Source organism: Passer domesticus, chromosome 1 (genome assembly GCF_036417665.1).
Source record: "Passer domesticus isolate bPasDom1 chromosome 1, bPasDom1.hap1, whole genome shotgun sequence".
Classification (NCBI taxonomy): domain Eukaryota; kingdom Metazoa; phylum Chordata; class Aves; order Passeriformes; family Passeridae; genus Passer; species Passer domesticus.
The window spans coordinates 38221484-38244910 of record NC_087474.1 but is presented as its reverse complement, the minus strand read 5'-3'; the positions used below and the strand labels follow the sequence as shown (position 1 = coordinate 38244910).

At 43.2% G+C, this 23427-nt stretch overlaps 1 protein-coding gene across 14 annotated transcripts in view; it reads right to left on the bottom strand.

Moving 5' to 3' along the window:
* Positions 1-23427, bottom strand: part of RARB (retinoic acid receptor beta) — a 320192-nt gene that overhangs the window by 4910 nt on the left and 291855 nt on the right. For all 14 annotated transcript variants that reach the window (XM_064414722.1, XM_064414759.1, XM_064414765.1 and 11 more), the window contains 3 exons: positions 15639-15799; positions 8570-8746; positions 1043-1247 (listed from right to left, as the gene is read on the bottom strand). In XM_064414722.1, the coding sequence (XP_064270792.1) occupies positions 1043-1247; positions 8570-8746; positions 15639-15799 (543 nt within the window). The remainder of the gene's footprint in view (positions 1-1042; positions 1248-8569; positions 8747-15638; positions 15800-23427) is intronic.

The following is a 23427-nucleotide window of genomic DNA, read 5'->3' as shown; positions in this document are numbered from 1 at the left end:
GTACCTCGCTCTTCAAGGGGGAAACACCCTACTGCAAACATTATTTTGGAATTAATTTTATATATGTCACTGATAGGCAGTCCAGGTACTCAGAGAGGTTACAGCTATTTTTTGTTACCACTTGTACAGTAAAGTGAGTTACCATCAGGAATCAGCAGATGGCAGTGCTGGCTTGGATGACAACAGATGCCACCCCTCTGCACCAGGACACACGAGAAGTCACATATCACTGACACCTAGGAGCCCATCAATGCTTTTAATGGGTTAGAGACACATAAAATCGGAATGATTTTGTACTAAAGGGCCGCTGCCAACAAAGACTGACTCTTGTGTTTCAAACACTTGCAGCACCCAGTTTGTGTTTCAACAATATGGCCCAGCTATACAAGGTGTGCTTCTATGGCTAATCCAGATTTTGTCAAGGAGGAGAGAGACCAAGTGATTAAACCAACAGAAATTTACAGATTATTTTGCAAATTATCTGATACTTCACTTTTTGTATTTTAAGCCTATGATTTTAATTGACAATCACTCTTTTGAGCTCCCTTCAGCCCCAGTTTGGAAGTATAACACATTTTTTTGCTAAAGAAAGTTATCCCCAATGGCTTCCACGTGACTGAAACCAATGCAGATGCACACAATTATATTTATGTGTAATTGAGCATCTTTCTGGAAGAAAGCTCACTCATGCAGGTACCCATAGACTGGTTAGCAAAAACCCAGCAGGACCTGATCCTCCAGAGGTCCCTCCCAACTCCAACCATTCTGTTGGTTATCTCAATGCCCTTTGTCAGGCAAACAATAGGACTGGTTGCTTGACAGAAGGATTTCAGTACTTTTTTTCAAATTATCAATAATAAAACCAGTAACTATCACCAGTGGAAAGCAAACCTTTAGCATTAAGTAGCTTATATAATACATACAATAATGTTACAAATATAGATATAATATGTTTAAGTAAAGGAAAGCAAAACAAGTAGAACATAAATGAAGATATTATCATGTCCTTTTGAAAGGCATTAGAGTTCATGCAGTACGATACCTCCACAGATTAGGCAGATGGCACTAAGGAGACCTGTTTCTGTATCATCCATTTCCAAAGGCAGGAGCTGGTTGGCAAATGTGAACACGAGATCAGTCAGCGGGCCAAATCCGGCGTTGTGCATCTGAGTTCGGTTTAGGGTAAGGCCATCTGAGAAGGTCATGGTGTCTTGTTCCGGTGTGTATCTTGTGCAAATTCTAAGGATCTGTGGAAAAAGAAAAGAAAAATGGAATCTGAAGAATTTAATCCATGAGAGGTTTGTTGCATTTTCTCAGTGTGGCAAATGACTCCATAGAACTTCAGTACTTGGCCACGTCAGAACAATCTGAAAACAAATTCCAGTTGGTGCAGTTGTAGCCGCACAAAAACTCTCAGGTACAACACAAATATACTCTATTGACTATGTGTATTCCTTGTAACACAAACCTAAGGACAGCAATTTCCCCCTAGTTATGAAATAATCAAAACTTTGGAGAAACTCTCACCACCCAGGTCACCAATACTACAGTGATATCCACAAAAACAATTCTTTTATTAGTCTGCCACCTGCACCTAACTATAAAATGTGACTGATCTGATAAATTGCTGATCTGACCCAACCAGAGCCTGAGCATCTCACTTTTTTGAAGAAAAGCATATCTCACTGATTTTGGGGATCACTTTTGCACAGCAGCACTTCCCTGGGTTGTATCTTTGACAATGACAACGCTGTGGGAGTGGCAGCTTGTGGGAGTGAGTGTGGACAGCTGTGAGCTGCTGAAGAGACCGAATTTTGGGCTGCCTTCCCCTCTTCTGCAAGAGCAGACAGGCAAACACTGCCATGGGGACAAAGCCCTCTGTCTCCCCAGCAGCTGCAGGTAGGGTTTCCTTGAAGCACGCTCGCCCAGTCAGCCTGGGAGTTCGCACCCAGCGGAACATCAAACTCTGCACCTCCAAACAGCAGCACACACGACTCCTGGCAGCCTGGCCCGTGGTCTGAGGAGTTGGCTCAGCTTTTCTTCTCTTCTGGTGGTTGCTACTTGTGTGTGCTGTAATACCAAACCTCCTCACCAGCCCGCTGGCTGCCAGCCTTCCTGCCGGCGCTGGCGCTTCCCCCTGCGGAGCCCCAGCGGTGGCAGGCCCTGCCTGCCTGGTGCGAAGCTGCTGACAGCGCCTCATTCCTGAGCACGCCCGGGCAGTGCCGGCCTTGGCAAGCCCGCCTGCACGCCGACAGCCACCCAGTGCTGACCCCAGATGAAAGAGCCTTCGAGGGGAGCACGGGGATTCACACCTCTAACTGGGCACGGGGGAATGCAAAACACATGAATAAAACACCGAGGATGCTCCACGTTTTGTTAGTAAATGCCTCTGGGGTAAGGGCAGCGTCAAGAGCGCTGTCACAGCAGAGGTGGCAGCACGGCCAGAGAGGCAGCGTGTGCGTGAACGCCTCTCAGAGCACACCCAGGATGTGTGCCAGGATTTGTGGCACCGGATCATTTGTACAGCTGCAATTAATGAACAGGGCCGTAAGGACCAAATAAAAGAGGGGTCCATCATGTTGACATATTTCTGTTATATATATCAGTGCTTAATGTTTAAAATAATCAGAGGTGGGAGAGGGCTTGTGCCGAAACTAAACTGAACTGAAACCCTGCCGAAGTCAGGCTGATTAGCTGAGCTAAGACTACAGCTGTGTTTTTTCAGGGCTTGACTGTATTTATTTCCCATCCTACTTGGTTTTAAAGATACAACAAAAAAGATTGACATGAATATAAGAGAGCACTGGGAGAATTTAATTACTCCTGTAGCTTCTGAGGCTCTGAGTCAGAGGCCCCAGCACATGGCAGCTGACCAGTCAGGGCTTGGTTCTCCCACTTTCATCTTTGCCTGGCAACACTGCTCAAATAAACAGGGAGGAGAACGAGGAGAACACTGTCTGTAAGACACCTATAGGGAAGCTTTTGTTTCTCTTCTTCAGTTCCTTGGTAAGATACTTAATAGGGCCTATTTCTGCAGATGGATCTTCAACTGTTTTCTGTCTCAGCAATAATCTTATCTCACATTCCGGGTATACACTGAAGTACTGAAACTTTGTGTGGTTGGACAGGCACGTATGACATTGTTGCCTTACCTCCGAATTAGAGTGAGTTCTTCAAATTACTTAAATCAGTGACCAAGAGCATCACAAATACAAACACACAGCACATTAATTCCTCAGTGACCACATATTGCCCTTAATATGCCATCTTAAAAGTGTGCTGGTTGCTAGATTTTATGTAGTAGCCAATGTTCAGGATCATTAGAAAAAATTAACATTATAAAGCCCAGCACCCCGTAAGTAAGAGGCAGCATCTTTACCACACTCAGAACTGCCAGTGACCACTGGCCATGCTCTCCCCTGAAGTTCACAGTGGGTTGCTCTTTTAAATCATTAAAAGATTGTACAGAAAGCAGAAGAAACATGAAGAATACCTGGTGTTCAGGAAAAGAAAGGTTCCAAAGCTACATATTTACTGTGACACCCAAGAGCTGCTTGTTTCACCTCTCTAATGGCATGCAAGAGGAATTGGAGTGCAGCTCTTCCCACCTGAGGCCTGCACAGACAGTAGCTGCCTTCCAGTAAGGATGCATGACTGAAGAAGATCATGTATCCAACTTTGGGAGGAACAAGGCTCTGTACTTCTTACCTGGTACTGCTTTTCCCTCACCTCAGCCAGGCAGAAAGGCAGCCCCTTTGACTCCAGTGCTATTTCAATTGGTAAGCCTTGGCAAGGAGAGTTCCTCCCTCCACAACCTCAGGACTCCTTTCCCAACAAATTAGCAGAGCAGGATTGGGAGCTTAATTGGGCAATGCCATGGTGTATTCCCCAGGCTGCCTGCAGCTTCCCCGGCAGCTGCCCAAGCAGGGCTGGCAGATATGGATCCCCCAGATCCTCCCTCAGAGGGCAGGTCTGGACACCAGCTGCCACGGAGATCCCTGCCCAGAGGGACTGGGGTGCCCTGGAGCGATGTTCCCAACAGCCCAGAGGCTGAACACACACCTGCCACACGCACCAGGCTGCTGGCTGCCCCACAGCAAAGCTCCCTGTGCTTGTTTCCCAGTGCCACAAGCCCCACAGTGTTTGGGGGTTGCATGATAGGAGTGCTCAGCAAAGAGACCCCCAGGGCTAAAGCAGAGGAAGAACTTCCAGGCTGAATCCTCATTGGGAGCAAATTTGGGTGAGGTTACTCAGCCTCAAGCCAGCCCCTGTGGGCATGCACAGAAAGGGACCTGCAGGGCCCTGCAAAATTTATAATGAAAACATGAAGTCGGGTAGAATTATCTACCTGCAGGCTTAGGCAGCAAGCAGGACAGGTTTTTGTTGAAGGCAGCCTTCAGGCCTTTGCAGCCCAAGGGCTGCGCCAGCCGTCAGCCGGGGGAGCCCGCAGCGGCTCCGCTGGGCACCGCACGGCCGAAGATCAACTATGTGTTCTCAGCAATGCACTTCACTTGACTGCAGCAATCAGGTCTCAGGTTTCCTCTGCATTCCTTTGACATTATCCCCCAACACGCTGTTATTAAACTCCAAGACAGATCATTTGAAATGGTGTTTTTCTTTTTTGTTGTTTTTCTTTTTTTTTTTTTTTTTTAATTTCTGTCCTTCATCAGGATCTGTGAAACGCCATGGATATTGCTGATTGTTGCTAAACTGTTCTTGGGCAAATTTCCAGTGTCAAAGTAAAGCTGATTTCAAGCTCATATTCACTGAAGAACATATGGGAAACATCAGCACTTCAAAATAAGAAATCACGGTATCTTTCTCCATTTTAAACTGAACTCCCAATGTCCTCAGTGTTGTTTAGATTTTGCAACCAAGCCAAGTATTTTAGTTGTCACTCTGCTCTTAAATGCCACTTGCAGCCATAAATATGGTTTTCCCTCATTATTAAAGGCCTCTTTGTTTTAAGGAATATTTATATATTAAAGCATTAGGGATTCATATGAGCCCGTCATAAAGTGCAAAGCAAAAACCCTACCAGAGGCACCAAACCAAAGTCAGCCAGAAAGTTGCATTTATGGCATTGCCGCTACCACAGAATTGTTACTCATTTTAAACAGATTAGGTAGGGCAAGCTGGGCCTATTTTTTAGAGAAATCCTGTTGTTAGACACTAGCTGCCTCAGCTGGCTGGGCCAGCTCCTTGAGAGGAGAAAGCCGGGCAGGTGACTCTGAGGCAGTGATGCCTCATGGCGCTGCCAAATCCCGTCAGCACAGCTTGTTCTGCACACACAAATTCCTGCCTGGCATTAACGCACGGGGGCTTACCACAGAAAACAAAAATTACATCATTAAGGATTAGCATTCAAGGACTTCTCAGGTTTTTATCCACTGGATTTAAGATAGACTGGACTCTGGATTCTTTCCATATTTGTCTTGCCAGAGCTCAGCAAGGCTAGGGGTGCTTGGCTGCTGCTGGGCCAGTGTACCAGCAGACAAGCACTCACTTTTACAAGGGTTATTGACTGAATTTTAGTAATATTTATTGCTAAAACTTTTGGTACCAGACAAGATTCAAATTCCACAACCCTCATTTGGCACCTCAAGCTGCCTCAGGAAGCTTGATGTTTTTTCCCTTCCAGAATTAGTGTTTGTTTGTACATAGAACAATTCTTTGGCCCACTACCCATTGGAGTTTACTGAGCTCCTGGCACCATTTCCTTTGTCAGTCTGTTTAAGAGGGCCTTAAGTATGCACAGCCACAGGAACCAATTGAGCAGAGACCTTGGCAGGGTCTATAAATGCTTAAGACTCTCCACAGCTGGTGCTGAAGGGCAGGCGGGCAGTGAAGGGGTCCTGCTGGCAGGGAAGCCTGGCCACCCTACCTGGGAGCCCCACGCTGCTCCTCCCACGTGCTGTGGCTCTGGGAACACATCCAGGGCATGGCAGAGCAGCAGGATCATGAGGGAACACTGCTGAGGCTCATGGCCCTGCTCAGCAGAGCTCACACAGCACCACTGGGGGCTCAGTGCAGCAGGAGGGGCACCAGCGCTCGCTCTGCATCTTAAGGCACAACACAATGAAACACTCATAACTAGGACAACTGGCTTGTTGTGGTGGGGGGGAATACGTGCTATTAAAACTGCTCCAGTACTGGTGTTCAGCTTAAATAAAGCTAGAGAACAGCACTGCAGTTCCGATTGTGCGCAGGTGATGCTGCTTTAATGGATGCAGCATTTCACAGGCGGCGCGCACACTACGCATTACTGTGTCACGGTAATTATCTCATTTTCTTTTTAAGCAGCACATAAAATGGTCACATAAAGTTTGTGTAAATGTCACACAGGAAGTTAGGACTATTAGCCATGCCATATCTGTTCATGAGTTTGGAAAAGCCTCAGCTCCTCCCAGCTGCAGGCTCCTATGGTGCTCGCTATGCCCTGCTCGTGCGGATGTGCCACCTTCTCTGGCTTTGTGAAAAATAAAAAAAGAATGAGCAGGTGATCTGGAATGACAGGCCTCAATAAAGTTTATAACTAGAGCTTGAATGTTGCCAATGGCCACAAAGTAGAAGTGCTGAATTGTATTAAAGAATCAACATTTCTATCCATTAATTAGTTGAAATAAAGTCACCATTTACCACCTGCTTAATTCTGTTTTTCTAATCTGGCAACTAGGCTTTTATTTAATCACTTTGATCGAAGTGCCTTTATCAAGGCACTTCAGATAAAACCCCTACCAAATGGGGTCCCCTCAATTTTTTAGCCAGTGTTGGCAATGGCAGCACTGAGTGGAGCTGCTGCAGGGACCCTGTGCAACAGGGGCTGTGCACGTTCCCAGGGCAAGCTGCCACCGCCCACCCCAACAAAGAGCATCAGGAGCTTGCAGGATTACAGAATTAGGGCATTTCTTATCCAGCAGCGATGGAGCCAGGGCATGGCACAAACAGGGTGGCAGCTTGAGGGCTGAAGTTTTAGGGGTAAAAGGCTTGGATGAGCAGGTTCTTGCCATATCCTGGCTCCTCCCCACCCTTTTTGTATAGTTTCTGTATTAACTATTTGTTACGGGTTACAGCAACACAGCACAAAGCAGTTCCCATCCCCTGCTGCTGGCAGAACACACTCGAGGCAATGCTGCAGTTTTTTGATCACCATCTGCCTCTTGTGTGAGGGGAAGGTAACAGAATCTGATGGGGACAGAGCTGGTGATGACAGGCGTGCAATCGGTAACGAATGGCCCTGCCCCACGGAGGGACACTCTCAGTAACAATGAGATGGCTGAGTCTGAATGAGCGCCTGGATTAAGGGAACAACAAGAGGTGACTCTCAAGCATGGCAGGGCAACCTCAACCTTCCCTTTTTCTATAGGCCAAAGAATGATACCCCTTCCCCTCTCCTACCCCTCTTCCTCCTTCATCAATGTCCTCTTGATGCGATTCTTCCAAACAGCTTTTGACAAAACAAGAGGAAAAGGTCACAGCAGTTAACGTCCCCCTCAACATGATCCTGTTTGAAGCAATGCACTTTTAGAAATTCCAAGATTAATTACTTCAACTTCAGCTTCCCTAGTTTAAACTCCTGTGTCATGACAAAAATACATCTACAGTAGCCATCCTACAAGATGCTTCTAGACTGGCCAAGCTTGGCTCAATGAGGACCTGAAGGTTTGTGCTCAGAATGAAATATTTAAAATATGTTTACATTGAACGTACTGTTTTACTGCAAGTTATTGCTACCACCAGCATATCTGCCACTAAAAGCCTGAAGACCTCTAAGATCTCGATAAAGAAATGCTGAGATCCCAGAGGGCTCCTCTGAAGGTCAGCATGACAGAAACAACCGGAGACAAAGGGAGGGAAGACAGCTTTGCCTTGACATAGTGGCAAGGCAAGGTCTGGAGAAAAACTCCCAGCCCACCTGCACAGTTCCCTCCTGCAGGTTGCATGCTTACCTGTTTAAAATTAAATTTAGCTAAAACCTGTAGTGAGTCCATTACATTGGCCACTTCCACAGATACCTGCAGCACTGGGGAAAGCAGGGGGCTATGAGTGCCAGAGGCTTGCATCTGACAGGCTCCAAGCACACCAGCTTCCCCTCTAAAACCTTAAAAACACCAATTCCGAAGACTTGTGTCTTATTCCTTAAATTCCCTTGTAACAAACAGCTACAGCACATTCCTAAACCATTATACAGTGCACTGTTACTCTAGGATCCTTTACGCACAGGATCATGCAGAGGGAGGAAGGATGAAGGAGGAAGGAAGGAGAAACAGGTCTCTCGTCAGTGTTAACAGTAAAGAAAATTTTCCGAAATTACATGTCACAGTACCAAATGTGTTTTACTGAAACCCACAAAGTGTAAGGCCTTTTTTTGGGAAGCATGCTCATCCCCCAAAAGACACCTCTGTAGGTGTGCTGGAGTGATCTTCTGACCGCACCAGACAACCCAGTAAGTTCAATTTTACAACAATAAGGTCAGGGCCATATTTCACCCCCCTCTTCCTGTCAACTACAATAAAAAGAAGAATAGAAAACACTTTAGTAGGAGAACAATGATGTTAAAAATACATACCAGTATATCCAGGCAGGCTGCTTTCAGTAGAGTTATTTGGTCTGCAATGGTCAAACTTGTAAAGCCTGGCAATCGCTTTGCAAATTCCACTATTTTAATAATGCACTTCGTTGCAAGTTCACTGAATTTGTCCCAAAGCCCAAGGTCCAGTCGAACCCGATGATCTGCGCTGGAGTTCTGGAAAGACAGACAGAAGGCACCATAAATCAACAACGTCCCTTTCAGCAATCGGTTTTCAAGGGAAGGAAACAACAACCACGTTTTCCTTCCAGAAGTACTTTCTATTAACATTCCAGGCATTTTCTGCAGCTTGCTCTTGGGATGATGCTGGTTTTAAACTTGGATTAATCGCCTGAAAATTCCTTGGATACTTCTCTGTTACTTATGATTGCAGAGGCCATCTGTACAAGGAATACAAACGAACTTAAACATTTCCAAATGCCACCCTCATTATTCTTCCTTGCCATTATATAATAAGTGCATTGAGAAAGACAATTTACAGTTGTACCCCAGAAAATATAAATGAACAGTGGAACAAGAATATTGGGTCCTCCTCTGGAAAAAACAGCACAATATTTGGAACATAGTTTCACATACTTAAGGTCTTAGAAAATTGGTTCTGCTTAATTTCTCAGCTCTGTGACTCTTCCACAGCTTTCTGAAGCTACAGTCTCCCATGACTTACAGAGCATTTATTTACATGATGTTAAGGAAAATCCCATGTGCCTGGATGAATGCTACGTGCTCGTTTGATGGTGCAGCCAACATACACCCCCACTGCTGGAAGTGTAACAAGGACATTCCAGTGGCATCTTTCAGGGAGTGTTTATATTCACCTATCTCAAAATCTCCATAATTTTCTAGAGTGCATAGGAAACTTGTGTTAAGCTTGTGATCAAACTCACATTTTTCATACATTTAGAACAACCACTTAACCCTTGAAAAAGGTGAATATGTCAACCAAGAACAGCCTGACTCAAAATCTGCTGTGACCCATTTGATGCCAGCCCACCAACACTGGGTGTCATGAGACCTAGTGAGCCCATTCCAATCAACCCAGGACTCCAGCAGAGTGACAAGAAACAGGTCATGACAGAGCGCTGAAATATCCAAATCTCCTCTTTCTTTCTGCCCTCACACACAGTGAATTGTCAGCCTTGGATCCAATGCTATTTAGGATGCAGCCAGTGTGATGGTGTCCCCCAGCCCCCTGTTTCATAAGCCACCAAATTCAGTGTGCATTGCAGCTGCCTTCAGCATCTGGGTGATCTCCTCTTCACTGCAGGAGGAATTTTACCTATAAAAATATGCCCAGGCAGTGGTTTTCTCCCCAGCTGCAGAGGAAGCCCATGTGATCAGCTGCCTCAGTCTCAGCTGGTTGAAGTTAAAATGTTAAATTAACTTTAAAATTAAAGTTAAATGAGCAGAGTCTCAACCTAAAAGTCTAACAGACATGGCAGATTAAATAGCCATCAAAAAGCATTCAAATTACACAGATCACACTTCCTTGGAGGAAACATTTCCAGTGAGCCTGCCGCCACCACTCCTGATGGTGAGGACATCCACCTCTTAGAAAACCATTGAAGCCATTATCTTGTCACCTTTCTTTGGTTCACGGGAAGGACACAGGGCTGGAAGAGGTTGGTGAGGCAATGTGGAGTGAGCTCAGCTTGGCTGTGATGCTCTGGACCCCATCCCAGCGCTGCCTTCACAAGACACCACCACTACCATCAGTCATGAAGGGGAAAGTCCTGACGAGTCCCCAGGGCACCACCAGCCTGACATTCACCCTCACTTGGAACAGCTTGGAGATTTGAGCCAGGAATATTTACATTAGGCCCTAATTGGAAAAAATAAATGCTGACTGTGCTGAGCAGTGTGAAGGAGCATGCGTGCTCTTTCCTGCTACCCATCTCTTTAGGGGATAATTAATTAATTTCATCATTTCTATTTGAATTTTTATTCTGGGAACTTCCTCTATTTTCTTTTGGGTTTTTTTAAATGACAAAAGAAAATGTCTTTATAATGCTAAACCTAAAGAATTGCCTTCAAAATGGTCCAAAACTAATGAGTTAACAGTGATTGTAATGCCCTTTGAAACATTTCTTTCGGCTACTGGAGTATGCATCCCTCAGATTTATTTTATTTCATCCTCAAGGACCTTGGTGAAATACAGTACATTGGAGGAAAAATAAGATCAAGATGTGCAGTCATTCAGGCTGTAATTAAATTTAATAGGCAGTTTATCCAGTTCATAGAAAGATGGCATAGCAGAGAGCTACACAAAGCAGAGCCTAAAGCAGGAAATCATTTTACAATAGGGTATCCATCTGGAAAAAAAGACGTTGCATGAAACCAGCAAGTGTGAACGAAATCTTCATCAGTATCATATGAGGTTACTTTATCATGCTGCAGTGCCAGCAACGGGAAGTTTGACGTGTCTTCTATTAGGAAAAATGCACGACTGTCGTAACAAATGTAAATCCAACTCTCTATTATGCAAACTGAAGAGAAGGGGCAGTTAATAAAATACAAAATAACCAGGTGTTTTATTATGCCAGGTGTCAGATCCCTCAGCATTGGAGCTAATGTGGTTTACACATTACCTTTGAGATGCTACAAATGGAAAGAGTTTTAACATTCTATCTGTTAATGAATGTCAACACTAGTGTCACAGGAAAAAAGAGCTGGATTTTTAGCAGCATTTCTCAGTATTGAAAAACCAAAACTGACTCAATATCAATGTATACATTGAACAATAAAACACGGGGTTAAAAAAAAATGCACAACAGAAACAAAAACTCTGATTAAATTAGCCTGGAGATCTCCTCTATCCATGCTGTGAAAAAGATGCAGACGCTATGACTTTTCCTGAATATTTTACTGAAGCGGGTTTTTGGGTGTCTTTTCCAGGAGCAGTCTCATGTTTTTCAGGCCTATGCACCAGTGCACATATGGTAGAACAATACTGTAATACACCCTAGTGGCATCTTTATCAGTGGAAAAACCCAACCTTGCTATGAAATCCAATTAAACAGCCATTTTTGCCACATAAATTGATCCCATTTTTTCCATCATTTTTGTTTTTTCATTGCAGGCTGCTCTGTATCCACATTAACAATATGGGATGAGGTACTCATAGAAACATACACAGCAGCAGAATCCCTACTGTCTTTAAAATCCACTTTACAAAGGAAACAAGGCTCACAGGGGCACTCTGCCCTAATCAGGAACACTCGTGATGCCTCTTTAGTAAAAGCATCAATGCACTCCAGCTCCAGAGAGTTCACTGAGGACCACGACACATGTCCCTGCTCAGTCCCAGTATCAGGAGATACACACATATTATATATATATATATACACACACACACACATATATATACACACACACAAATATATTCCTCTGCAATGGCACTGAACAATAGCTGTGTCACTTCTAAGACCAGCACTTACAAAGAACAAAATGCTGTCAAGGCGTGGAACTTCTTTACTTCCAGCTAGCCAAGAGCTATCCAGGAGAATCTGCAGCAAGGGTCTGCAGAGCCAAAACTGTTTTCTGTTTTATCCTCCCTTTATCACAAGGCTGGATGTAACACAGCTGTAGACTTACAAATAATACCACTCTCAAGGGACAAGCAGTATAGTTACACTCAATTATACTATAAAGTATGACATCTCCAGAGAAATTACTCAGGCACTCTCTCTTACCTGGATGACAGTAATAAAACAGATCTGTTTATGATGGACTTTTGGAATCCATTACATTTAAACAGCTTGCTGATTCTCATCATTGGTAGAACTGTACTTGTCACTGCCCACCAAATGCAACTGTTAAGTCAAATGACTCAGGGAATTTAATACAAGTGCTATTCTCCCATTATTTTAAGTAGACTTCTATTAACTATTGAAAGTATGGGGCCACTTTTTCTTTCTAAAGAGCAGATGGTTATAAAAAAAAGTAATTGAAAATGCTTCTCCAAAACCATTTTTAACAGGTAAAAACACACAATGAAAGGGGGAAAAAAAATCACCATGCAACCTTTCCCTCTGGGAAATGCAGGCTGCAGTGCTCAAGAGTGAGAGGAGCCAGATACATGACCCAAATGCCTGAACAGATTTTTATTTTTACTGTATCTATGTAAGGTCTTTTTTACTTTACACTCCTATAATTTTTTTCTCTTTTTAGCAACAAACAAAATCTTCTTTTAAAACAGTCTGAATTATCGTGTAACCAAAGGCACTCAGGGGCCGCTCTTGCACAACGGTTTCTTCCATCCACCATCCCTGTCGGCACACAAATGCAAGGCTCACAAAATTCAACAGAATCCACATTGGTTAGAAACACTCACTTCTCACCTCTCACTTAGAGAATTAAATTAAAAACTCTAAGGTTATAAAAGCAATCTGTGTGCTCTGTAGTGTGAGCACGCCATGCCTCACGACTGACAGCACGCAGAGCCAGGCATAAAAGCAGGACTGGGGGCAATCTTCTACACGTACTAGATTGTTACTATCAAAAAAAGCAGAGTAGCATATAGGCTTTTAGCCTATAAACTCCCCTTGGACTCAGCACTTAGAAAAAGGGCTCTGTGCTCCTTTGTTTTTGATTTCTGGTCTCTGCTTCAAGTGTCTCAGATTGTTGTCAGAGCCCTGCTGTTTGATCAGCAGCTGGTGGTGGTGTCCAGGCACCAGAGCAGTGCTCTTGTGACCAGCACACACAGCTTCCACATCCCAGATCCTCTTGTATCCTCAGTGCTGCAGAAAGCATTATCCCCTGCCCCTGGGCTGGCAGGCAGCTGGAGGGGAAGATGACCCTTACTGCAGCCCCAGCACCACTCTGTCCTTCCCACATGAGCTCTTAACACCAAAGTCCTGCATAAAGTGCCACAGTGACTGCCAGACCTTACCTAGATGAGAGGTTTAAACACTCTGCATTTCACACAGAGTATGAGAATGCAGCAAGAAGACAGTATTTAGCACTGCTGCTATTAGTTCTGATGCAGTGTTTGAAGGAAGCAGCATCGCTCTCAAGGATTCAAGGTAAGCTGAAAATAATTCTTTCAGAATAATTCTGTTATTGCAACTTGTACCATGACAAAGCAGGAGAGGGCTGAGCCCTGTGCAGCAGTTCCCTGCTTTGGACTTCCAACAGAGTAATGCTAAAAACAAGAAATCTGCCCCAGGCTGTCCCATCAGGCTTGAGATATGAATGACCAATATTCAGCCTCAGAAAGAGTGCAGTCAAATCATGACTACTCGTGTTCCACAGACAGACCAGATTCATCTGCTCATTACTGAGATCCAGGTGCTCTCAATAAGGGCTCGGAAATTCCAACAGGGGCATAAACTCCCCATGGGGTTCAGACAGAACCTAAGGAGGAAGGCATCAGCAGTGGGTGTGCTGCAACAAGACCCTCTCCAATTTCATCCACTTGTATCATTTCAAGAGCTAAAAGATTAATGATACCTCAGCATCCAGTACCTAATGCAAGTGTAGAGGTGCCAAGGTTTATCTTTCAACCCTTGAGGCTCTTTGGCAATTACCAGGGTGCAGTACAGTACCATCCCACCAGCTGCAGTGCTCTCTGCTAACTCCCAGGTAAGGTGGAAATCCAGAGTAACGTGTTCCTGCTGGGAAGGACCAGAGAAACATGGGGAGGATGGGCTCCTTCCCCAGTACTAACCACTTTACACGGGGCTCAGATTTAAATGTGAAAAGTGCTTGTGAAAATACTTTCAGCAACATGAAAAATGTGCCTTTTTCTAAAATCACACCATATGTGCTTGCTTTTCTTGCACTTAAATACCAAGTCTTACACTCAGGCCTAGTTTTTGAGCCTTGCACTTTGTTTTGTAAATAGATTAATATGCCATAAAAAAGCACCCCGACTGCTAAAACAATGAATATTGATGGCACACAGGGATTTGCCTACATCACTCTGAGAAATGTAATGTTTATTTCAATAGCAGAAAATTTACTCAAGCCAGAGAGCAATCCAGTGATAGAAGTATTTTACCTGGCCTCTGGGGATTGGTCCCAGATCTTCAGCTGGGGCTGGAGGGCAAGAACCATGGAGAGAGCTGTCTCCTTGCCCCAGTCATGTCGCTCCTAAACTCCTGCTCTCAGCAATGAGAGCACATGCTTGACTACATCAGGATATTTTGCACATCTTTCTGAAACAGCCAGTGCTGCTGCAACCAACAGCAAGCCCAGACCCAGCAGTCATTTCTCGACTGATAAGGTTCTAAACATTACCTAATAGTTATTTTTCATCATCTTTTTTATTACTGGATTTGCAAACTTGACATTGAATTTTCTTTAATCAATTAATATCACAAACTTTCCTTGTATTTAGCAACATACATATGTATAGAAGAAAAATTATTTCCCTGACTCAACTCTGGAGAAATTCCCATAATACTGAGTTTCTTGATGGGGGGCTGCTTTTTCATTTGTAAAAGCAGCAGAAGTTTTTGCTGTTATGGGATCTTTTGGTAGACTGGGAATGGATGTGTAATTTTTGGGGTAGTCATGTGCAGAGCCAGGAGCTGAACTCAGTGATCCTTGTGGGTCCCTTCCAACTCAGGATATTCTATGATTCTAGCAATAAATTGCAAATGAGCATTTTGGAAACTGTTTTACTTAAACATTTCATATTTTCCTTGACCTTGGTAGCTTTGGGACTATCACCAGTAATCCAGCAGCATTTAAGAACTCCCTACACCTGCAAAGTTGTAATCTGCTGATGCACGAGCAGAGATCACATCTTTGGAAGCCAACAAATTTCTAATGAATGATGGAATGTAACTGACTCATGGTCTCAGAGCTGGTCGTTTGGCTGGATTAATCCTCCAGGAGTCTCTCGTGACACCGCTAAGTAGCGCTCACATCTAAGTGCAATTTCTCTCCCCAGCAGGCAGCCTTTGCACTCACACCTCTGTTTTTTCCTGGCTTAGGAGGTGCAAAGAGTGAATCTACTGCTCCATCTATTTAAAATGTCCAGAGCCTCCAAAACTCACATCATCCAGGCATACCCAGAACACTTTGTGCCTCAAATCATACTCACTGTAGTGTATTTTCCCAGCTGGCAGAGCGAGGGGAAGGTTTCCTGGTGAGCTTTTCGGATCTTCTCAGTGAGATCATCTAACTCTGCTGTCATTTCATAGTTTTCTGTGGACTCCTGCTTTGAAGGTTCCTTCTTCTTTTTGTTCCTGTCATTTCTGACAGCTGTAAGAAAAGCAGAGATACAGGTCACGTGGGGTAATTTGGATCAGCCTATGTTGCTCTTGCTGCTCTATTTCAGATCACTGTAAAATGCTGCTATTTTAAAAACACATTATTTTAGGTGAATATAAAAATCTTATATGCACAGAGGAGACTAACTCCAGCTTACTCATTTAAAAATAATTTAAGAACTAAATGTAGTGAGCAGCGATGCAACCAAACTTCCACAGGGGTTTGTTGTGGGTGTGCCATCACAATCCCATGGTACCTGCCTTTCAGGAAAGTCTACTGCAACTTCATATGCACAGTGTCTCAGTAACCTTGTGAGGTGGGATTTTTTTCATTGTAGAACTACAGTTGTGTATGGAGGATGGCAAAGTCCTCTGCAGTGAAGCAGTCACTATTTTATTGGATGTGAACAACACTAAAAAAAGACAGCAACTGTCTTTCTTCTTAAATACATTAGCATGGAAGATAACCAAAGCTCCATACTAATACAAACTCCACCAAACAGAAGTTATTTAAAAGGAAAGTTAAATGTGAAAACAGTAAACAAAAGAAGATGAAACACGTTAAAGCCATGTTCTGAAGATCAAAGGAGAAGCACAAACACTTGAAAGAGAAAAAATGGCAGTGAAGCTATCTAAAGTTGCTTGCCATCTGCTTCTGCACTCAGATCAGCCTTCTACCTTCCCCCGGCCGTGGGGGATTACTGGAAATATGCATTGTGCTCACTCGTGCTGTAATTGATTTCCCACATATTTGTGTTTTGTAATAAAATATGACAGCTGCTCCATCACCATGCTGCTCTTTGTTCTTTTAATGAAAATAGCTTAATTTTACAAAACGTGCCCAGGAGATAAGTCCATGTCCGCAGTATTGCCAGTAATTGTGAATTTTATCAAGGGTCTTGCTGTTAGCTAAAGCTAACGTCTTAAGTGTAACCAGATGCATAAGGCTTTACAACAAAGCCAAGCAAAATCAATCCCTCTCCCCAAAGACTCCATGTCAATATTAAACACCCTGAAGACTAAATCTTACTGGATAAATAAAACCCATCTTAACACTGTTAGTATTCAAAACCTCATGATATTTAATACAAGGCCCTAAACTCGGAGGGTGCAGCTGGTGGGTTTGGCATATGTGAGCATGGCTAGGGATTTGGGATGGCCAAAGACCTGCTGATTCTTATTTGTACTGTCCTGCCCCAGGAAGTGCATCTATCTGTGCCATAGGGAGGGAAGCACAAAGCCACCTCCATGCCAGCTCTTCTTCCCTGTGGGTTCCCCAGGCCCATCTCCACATCTTCTGTGGTCGCTTCCTACATGCCAGTGAACCACAATAATCATAAAGATCAGAAAAAATAGTGGGCTTGGAAAGCATCAGACTCAGAGGCATCTATAGAAATAACACATCTTGTGTAACAGAAAACAAGGTGCAGAGATGTGGAGAACATTGTTTCTCCTTCACAAGGCCATTAAGCACACAGTCCATGCAATCTATGGCTCTGGTCTTCTCACTAAAGGTCTGAATTTGCAACTGAGAGAATTCTGACACCATTCACATTTTAAGCATGAACTTGACTTAACCGTGTGACAGACCCTCACTGAAGTCAGCCATGGGCTTGGCTGGATCAGGGCTGGAATGCTGACCACCCCACTGGATTGAAACCTAACCTTGAACACCATCAATTTTGGTGTTTGGAGAACACAGACCCAAAGGAGACCAGCAAGAGTGGACCAAAAAGGTTATTCCTTGCAAAGGTACAATGCTACCAGTGTAGTCAGGTTTAGGGGGATAGACTGGTGCCTCCCCACTTTTTACAAGTTTTCCCCTCAAGCAAATGCTCTGATTTGTTTGCTGGACCCCAGGACAGAGCACAAGCACCATGTTTAGCACTGAGAAACATGCAAGACCCAGAGCAATGTCTCAAGTGCTGCAAACTGCCACTGCACTTCAGAAACAAATCCTAATCACTGCTGTACCTGGGAGATAAAAGAGTTCCTTAGAAAATTCTGTAAACTCCTACACAACCACAAAGAGCAATAAACCTTTGTCACAAAGCCCCACTTACTTACACCTCTACAAGCTGATTGACAAATTTGCCTCAACAACTACTTCTCTCAACAGGTTTTGAACTCCTCATGGAAGATGAACATTATTCAGGCCAGGCTTCGAAGCAAGTGCCAAAGGCTCCCAGAGACCAAGAGATTACTCTGGCAGGAACCCTGCCATGCTCCTTTGCTACCCCAGCACTGCTCCTTCTGCAGTGTACCTGAAATTCCTTTCCCTCCAAAGGCCACCAGAGGGACAGCTGCTGATCAGTCCTCATCACCAAATTGGCCCAGCTCTGTCCTCTTTCTCTTTTGGTGCAAATCAGAGGGTAGAAATGGGAGAAGCAACACAGCCTGAAAACATTTTTTGTTCCTCATTAACTTTCTTATATGATTCTGACAGCTTTTAAAATAATGAAAATCCAGAATAATATATATCTTCTTACTTTATTCATTAAGACTGCATCAGACATGTCAGTGTTTCCATATTCCCTGTAAGATAATGGATTAAAGTGCTGACGTATAATACCCAAACTCCAAAAATATAAAGCATTTCAATAACACCGACCTATTGGGCAGATTTAACTACTGTTATAAATCAACATGCAAAAAAAAAAAAAAGAGAAAGACCTTAAGACAACACTATGTTTAAAAGAGTTAAATAAAAACATATAAACACACACACACATTTACGCAGTAAATTTAAAAACCATCACTGCTCTGGGAACAGGAACTGTCACACCGCATGTGGGAAGGGTTTTGGATTACAGCTTATGCTTATATTACATAAATCACACCTTTTGGTATCTTGATCTTTACATGCATATGATCACATCAATCCCCGATGCAATTCCACTGCCTTTTAATGATGATACGCCAGTGATGAATCTGTGTCACAGTTAATGCTGCCGTAGAAAACTCAGGTTATGAATTTCATTACTTGTGCACTAAATTCTGACTTGATGGCTGCATTAATTAGAAGCTCCCAACAGGGGACAGTATAGAAGCTCTCTTGCCCTATGAGAACTCTTGGAAGTTAAAGAAAAATAAGTAAGGTGGTAGCGTGGGGAAGGAGAATGAAAAGAGGTGTATCTTGATACGTGAGGAAGCCAGGTCTTGGCACGTCTCAGAAGGCTGAGTGACACACGCCCACACCTGTGCACGTCTGCTTCAATCTATCTTCCTGTGACAGCTTCCCTGTCCCCTTGACACACAGGCCAGGACTTGCACTTCCACACCCAGAAACCCCCAGGCAGCCACAGCAGGGTTTGCAAGCTGGCAAAGATACTTTTTGTTGCCTTAAGAACTAGCCCCTACCTTCAGATGTTCAGCCTCCTCCCTGATGGTAGGGAGGCAGAACATAACATCTTGTCCTGCTCAGTCTGTTCTCCTCACCCCACGATTGCCATTGCTTTTTCCTTAGCCTCAGATACACTTTCTCTTTTCTGCTCCTAGTGATGGACAGGGCGCAAAAATTGCATGAGGGTTATATGCATTCTTCAAGGAAAGCAAGGCCTGCTGTAGATGGAACTGAGTATAGAGAAGACACAAAAAGCTTCTCTTGGAGAACCCCAGTGCTCTCATTTAATAACCTTGCAGCAATTCTGCTGCCTGAATGGGGTCATTTCAAGCATTTCCTAATGCAGGGAATTGTCCAGTCTTAAACACAAACCCCTCAGGTCCACCAAACTTAGCCACTGTTTGGCTAAGGATAGCTGGGATCCACTCCATGAGATTTAGACAGTTTCTAGACAGTCAGGTAAAATCATAGAATAGTGAATATTTGTACATCCATTTGTCAAAGGTGGCACAAACATATCCAAGGGAGAACCTTCCACTCACAGTGCAATTTTTCCTACTACTTGCACAACCTGCACTTCCCCAGATATCCAGAAGATACACAGACAGCTCCTTTCATGTATTAAAATGATTAATCAGCTATAAATTCATGATTTGAAATGCTATCACTGCAGTTTTGCCTCTTGGAGATCCCCGTGACCTTTGAAGAGCTCTGTGTACTAGTTAGCTGGTTTTGTTCCTGTAGCAACAACTACTAGTGCTTCCAGTCAGTTTGCATTCCTGTAAAACCACACTTCTCTTGTCCCCAAATATTTTGGAAGTTACTCGTTAAGCTAACAAACCTCAAAAGCACCATAAAGCACACAGAGCAAGTCAGTAATTGCACAGTGCTGGGCACAAGGTCGGTCTGCAAAAAGACTCCTTTTGTTTGTAAAACCCAATGAGAAGAGAAGTGAGAGGTGAACTGAGGTAGGAACGCTGCAGACCTGCCAGTTCTCCCTTCTGGGCAGAGGCTCACTGTCCTGCCTGTCCTTCTGCTCCTTGGGAAGCCACCTGTCCCTGTCTGAACACCAGGCAGCCTGGGCAGGGCGATGGCAGCTGTGGGGCCGATCCCCAGCACCGCAGCTGGGAAATCCAGCAGCACCAAGCTGTTTGCTAGGGTGGAAACCTTGCACAGTTCCTCCATGCTCTTGCTTCTCCAACTCCAGAGGCAGCTGCTAAAAAAATTCTAATTCTGGCAGAAATTAGCAGCTGTGGCCAATTTCAGTCAAAATATTTCAGTCAAATAAGCAAAATGCTTACTTACTGCCAATGCCAAGTGTGCTCCATCAGCTTAAATGCCCAACATATACCACACATTACTCTTCAACAAATTGTGTAAAATGGTATGGAATGGCAGTCCATAAGGGTGTCTTTCCCAACAGTCAACTTGGAAAATTTCAAACCAAGGGAGCCTTAGCAACCCTGCTGCTGCTGAACTAGCCTGTCTGACCCCATGGTCCAAAGAACACCCAACTTCACATCCCAGGTAGATTCCAGGCCTGAGAACTGGTGAGAGAAAGCACAAAGAATGAGGGAACTCAAAGAGTTTGAGTTTCCCATCTCCAAGACACGTAAAGGAACAAAACAATCATCTCAAAACCAGCAAAATCACACTAGACACATTGGCGAGCCATCAATTCAGGATGGTGGGACTCCTGCTCACATTAACAGCAGTGCAATTGCAAGCCAAACATACTAAAATATGCAGAACACCAGGTAGTTATAAATAGATTGGTTTCCTAGGTCGTGATTTCCAGATGAAATAATGTTTTCTTTTAGGCAAAACAGCTCAGTCTTTAAAAAAAGCCAGGAAACTATTTTAAAACAAATTTCCATGCCAAAACTTGGCTTTGACATATGGAGAATGATTGGAGACAAAGCCCATTTCAAACACAAAACTCTCATTTTTAATGGACAAAGCGAATAACAAGTATACAGTTGTGTAAGGGGCTTACAAAACCAAAACACATTGAAACCTGCATATTTTGTAGCTGATTCTGAGAAATCAACCATGTCAGCTGTTGGATAACAATCGCCAGAAGAAAACATCTCAAATTAAGTGAGATAGTATCTCTCTACAGACACATATCAAAATTAACAGGGAGCACAGAGAAACAATCATGGAAGACATTTCATAAGCACCTGGCACGCTATCATTTTTCCCCAGGCACAGAGCAAGCACATCCATTACAGAATTCGAGCCCGCCCAGGGTTTCCTATTGAGAAATAACATTCAGCTATGGCAAACCCGCCCCGGCCAACGCGCCAGGAACCTCAGTTCAACCACGGGGGAACACACCACAGATCCAGAAGACATCGTCCTGTTGTCTGCCTTCACGTACACTGCCCCTTCCAGCCACTCCTGGTATTTTTATTTTTTTTTTAGCCTTTTTTTTTCTTTTTTTTGAGGAAGGTAAATTTGAACTCTGCCTTGCAGCTTTGTATTATTCATTACATAATTGCTATGTTTTATTAGAAATATGATCTATTATAACCTTGAATGTGGTAACTTAAATGACATTGAAAATTAGATTATTCTGATTATTAGAGAAGTGAGAAAGGTACTAAACATTTGTAAGGCTGATAATCAATCAGTGTACCCATGTGAGTGCAATAAAAATCAATCAGGAGCTAGTGCGTTTAAATCTAATTTTTTAAGCATGACATTTTCTTCTGAGTTTCTTTTTTAAATGTCACCCTCTTCTACAACAGTGATTGATTCTATCCCCAGGGATAGTTAACTCCAACTGTTTTATTCATTGCACTGAGCTCTTGTATCCAGTCTTTTCTAAATATCAATTTAATGACAACAATAATATTTTTATCAAAATGTGAAATTCAGAAATAGGCATTCAAAACAGCAAGAAGCACTGCAGTACATTTAAGCTGCTACAAATACTAGGGACCTTTTAACTAGCAAGCAGTGTACTTTACTTAACACAGAAAATGGTGGAATTTTGTGTCCCTCCCATTTTCTTTTTCCTTCCATAAAAGAGAAGGCCAAGGATTTGCTTTTTTAAAACATAATTCATTTAGAAATGTTTCAGTAGTGAACAATGAATCACTGGCTATAGGGAGCCTGTGAGTAATTACCTATGCCTTCAAAATAACCTTATTAGGCTATTGTAAGTATAGGGGAGACCTTTGATACCTATAGCCTAAGGGCCTCTATTTTTCCATTCATGCACAGGGGATTTATATGGTTATATCCTGACGAAAGCAACACATCTCCCATTTATGTGTGAGGATAACTGCAGGGTTAATATATCAGAGCTGAGTTATAAGAACAGGTTTCATTATATGAATGAATGATACAAATGGATGCTCTACAGCTTTATTTAACTGGCCTGAAACTTCACCTGTGGTTTCAAGGATTCTCATCAGTCTGAACAATTTTATTTTAGACATGAAATTTGGCACCTGCTGTTGTCACATCCCTGAAATATTAGTAAGTGCAATGAGAAAAAAAAAAAAGGAGTTTCTAGTCCTTTAAAAAAACCCAATACCATCTGAAATCAGATGTAGGACCAAAACTGAAAAACTAATGCAAAACAACAGGCTGAAAAAAATACCCCTTGAAATTAGCTGAAAGGTATGCCTTCGGCATTCTTTTATCTATTTATTTTAAATTATTATTTATATTATTTCACTGTCTTTTTTAAAAAAAAATTGTTATTTTCCTTTTTTTTTATTTATTTTAATACACCCAGAAGCCAAATGAGCAGCTATCATACCTGGGATACCTAGAACTGCCAATCCAAGACCCAAAACCACTCCTGAAGGAAACCAAATGGTTCTAACATGCACATTTGTCTTGAATGTTGCAGAAGGACAGGACAAAAAAACCCCAAACCAAACAAACCCAAACCCACCAAAATCCCATCAGCTGTTGCCAAGTGTATGAATATACAAACTAATGCTTACCTTAATATTTACTATAATATATACTATAGGAGTGGTTCAAGTTCTGCAGAACATGCCAAACAGTACCAACTGCCCAAAGAATAAAAATCAGGACTCCAGAAATACAAATGGAATACCCCACACACTCCCCAAACAGGTTCTAAAAACAAATGAGCAACGGAGAAGTTGCAAAAACAGAAAGACAGTAAACAAGTGAGGAACAAAAAAAAAAAACACCAAAAAACAAAAAACCAGAAGAAAATGTGTTTTGCAGCACATGGGTGTGGGCAGGTAGAAGATGAGGAGCAGCTGAGTCAGAGGCAGCACAGACAG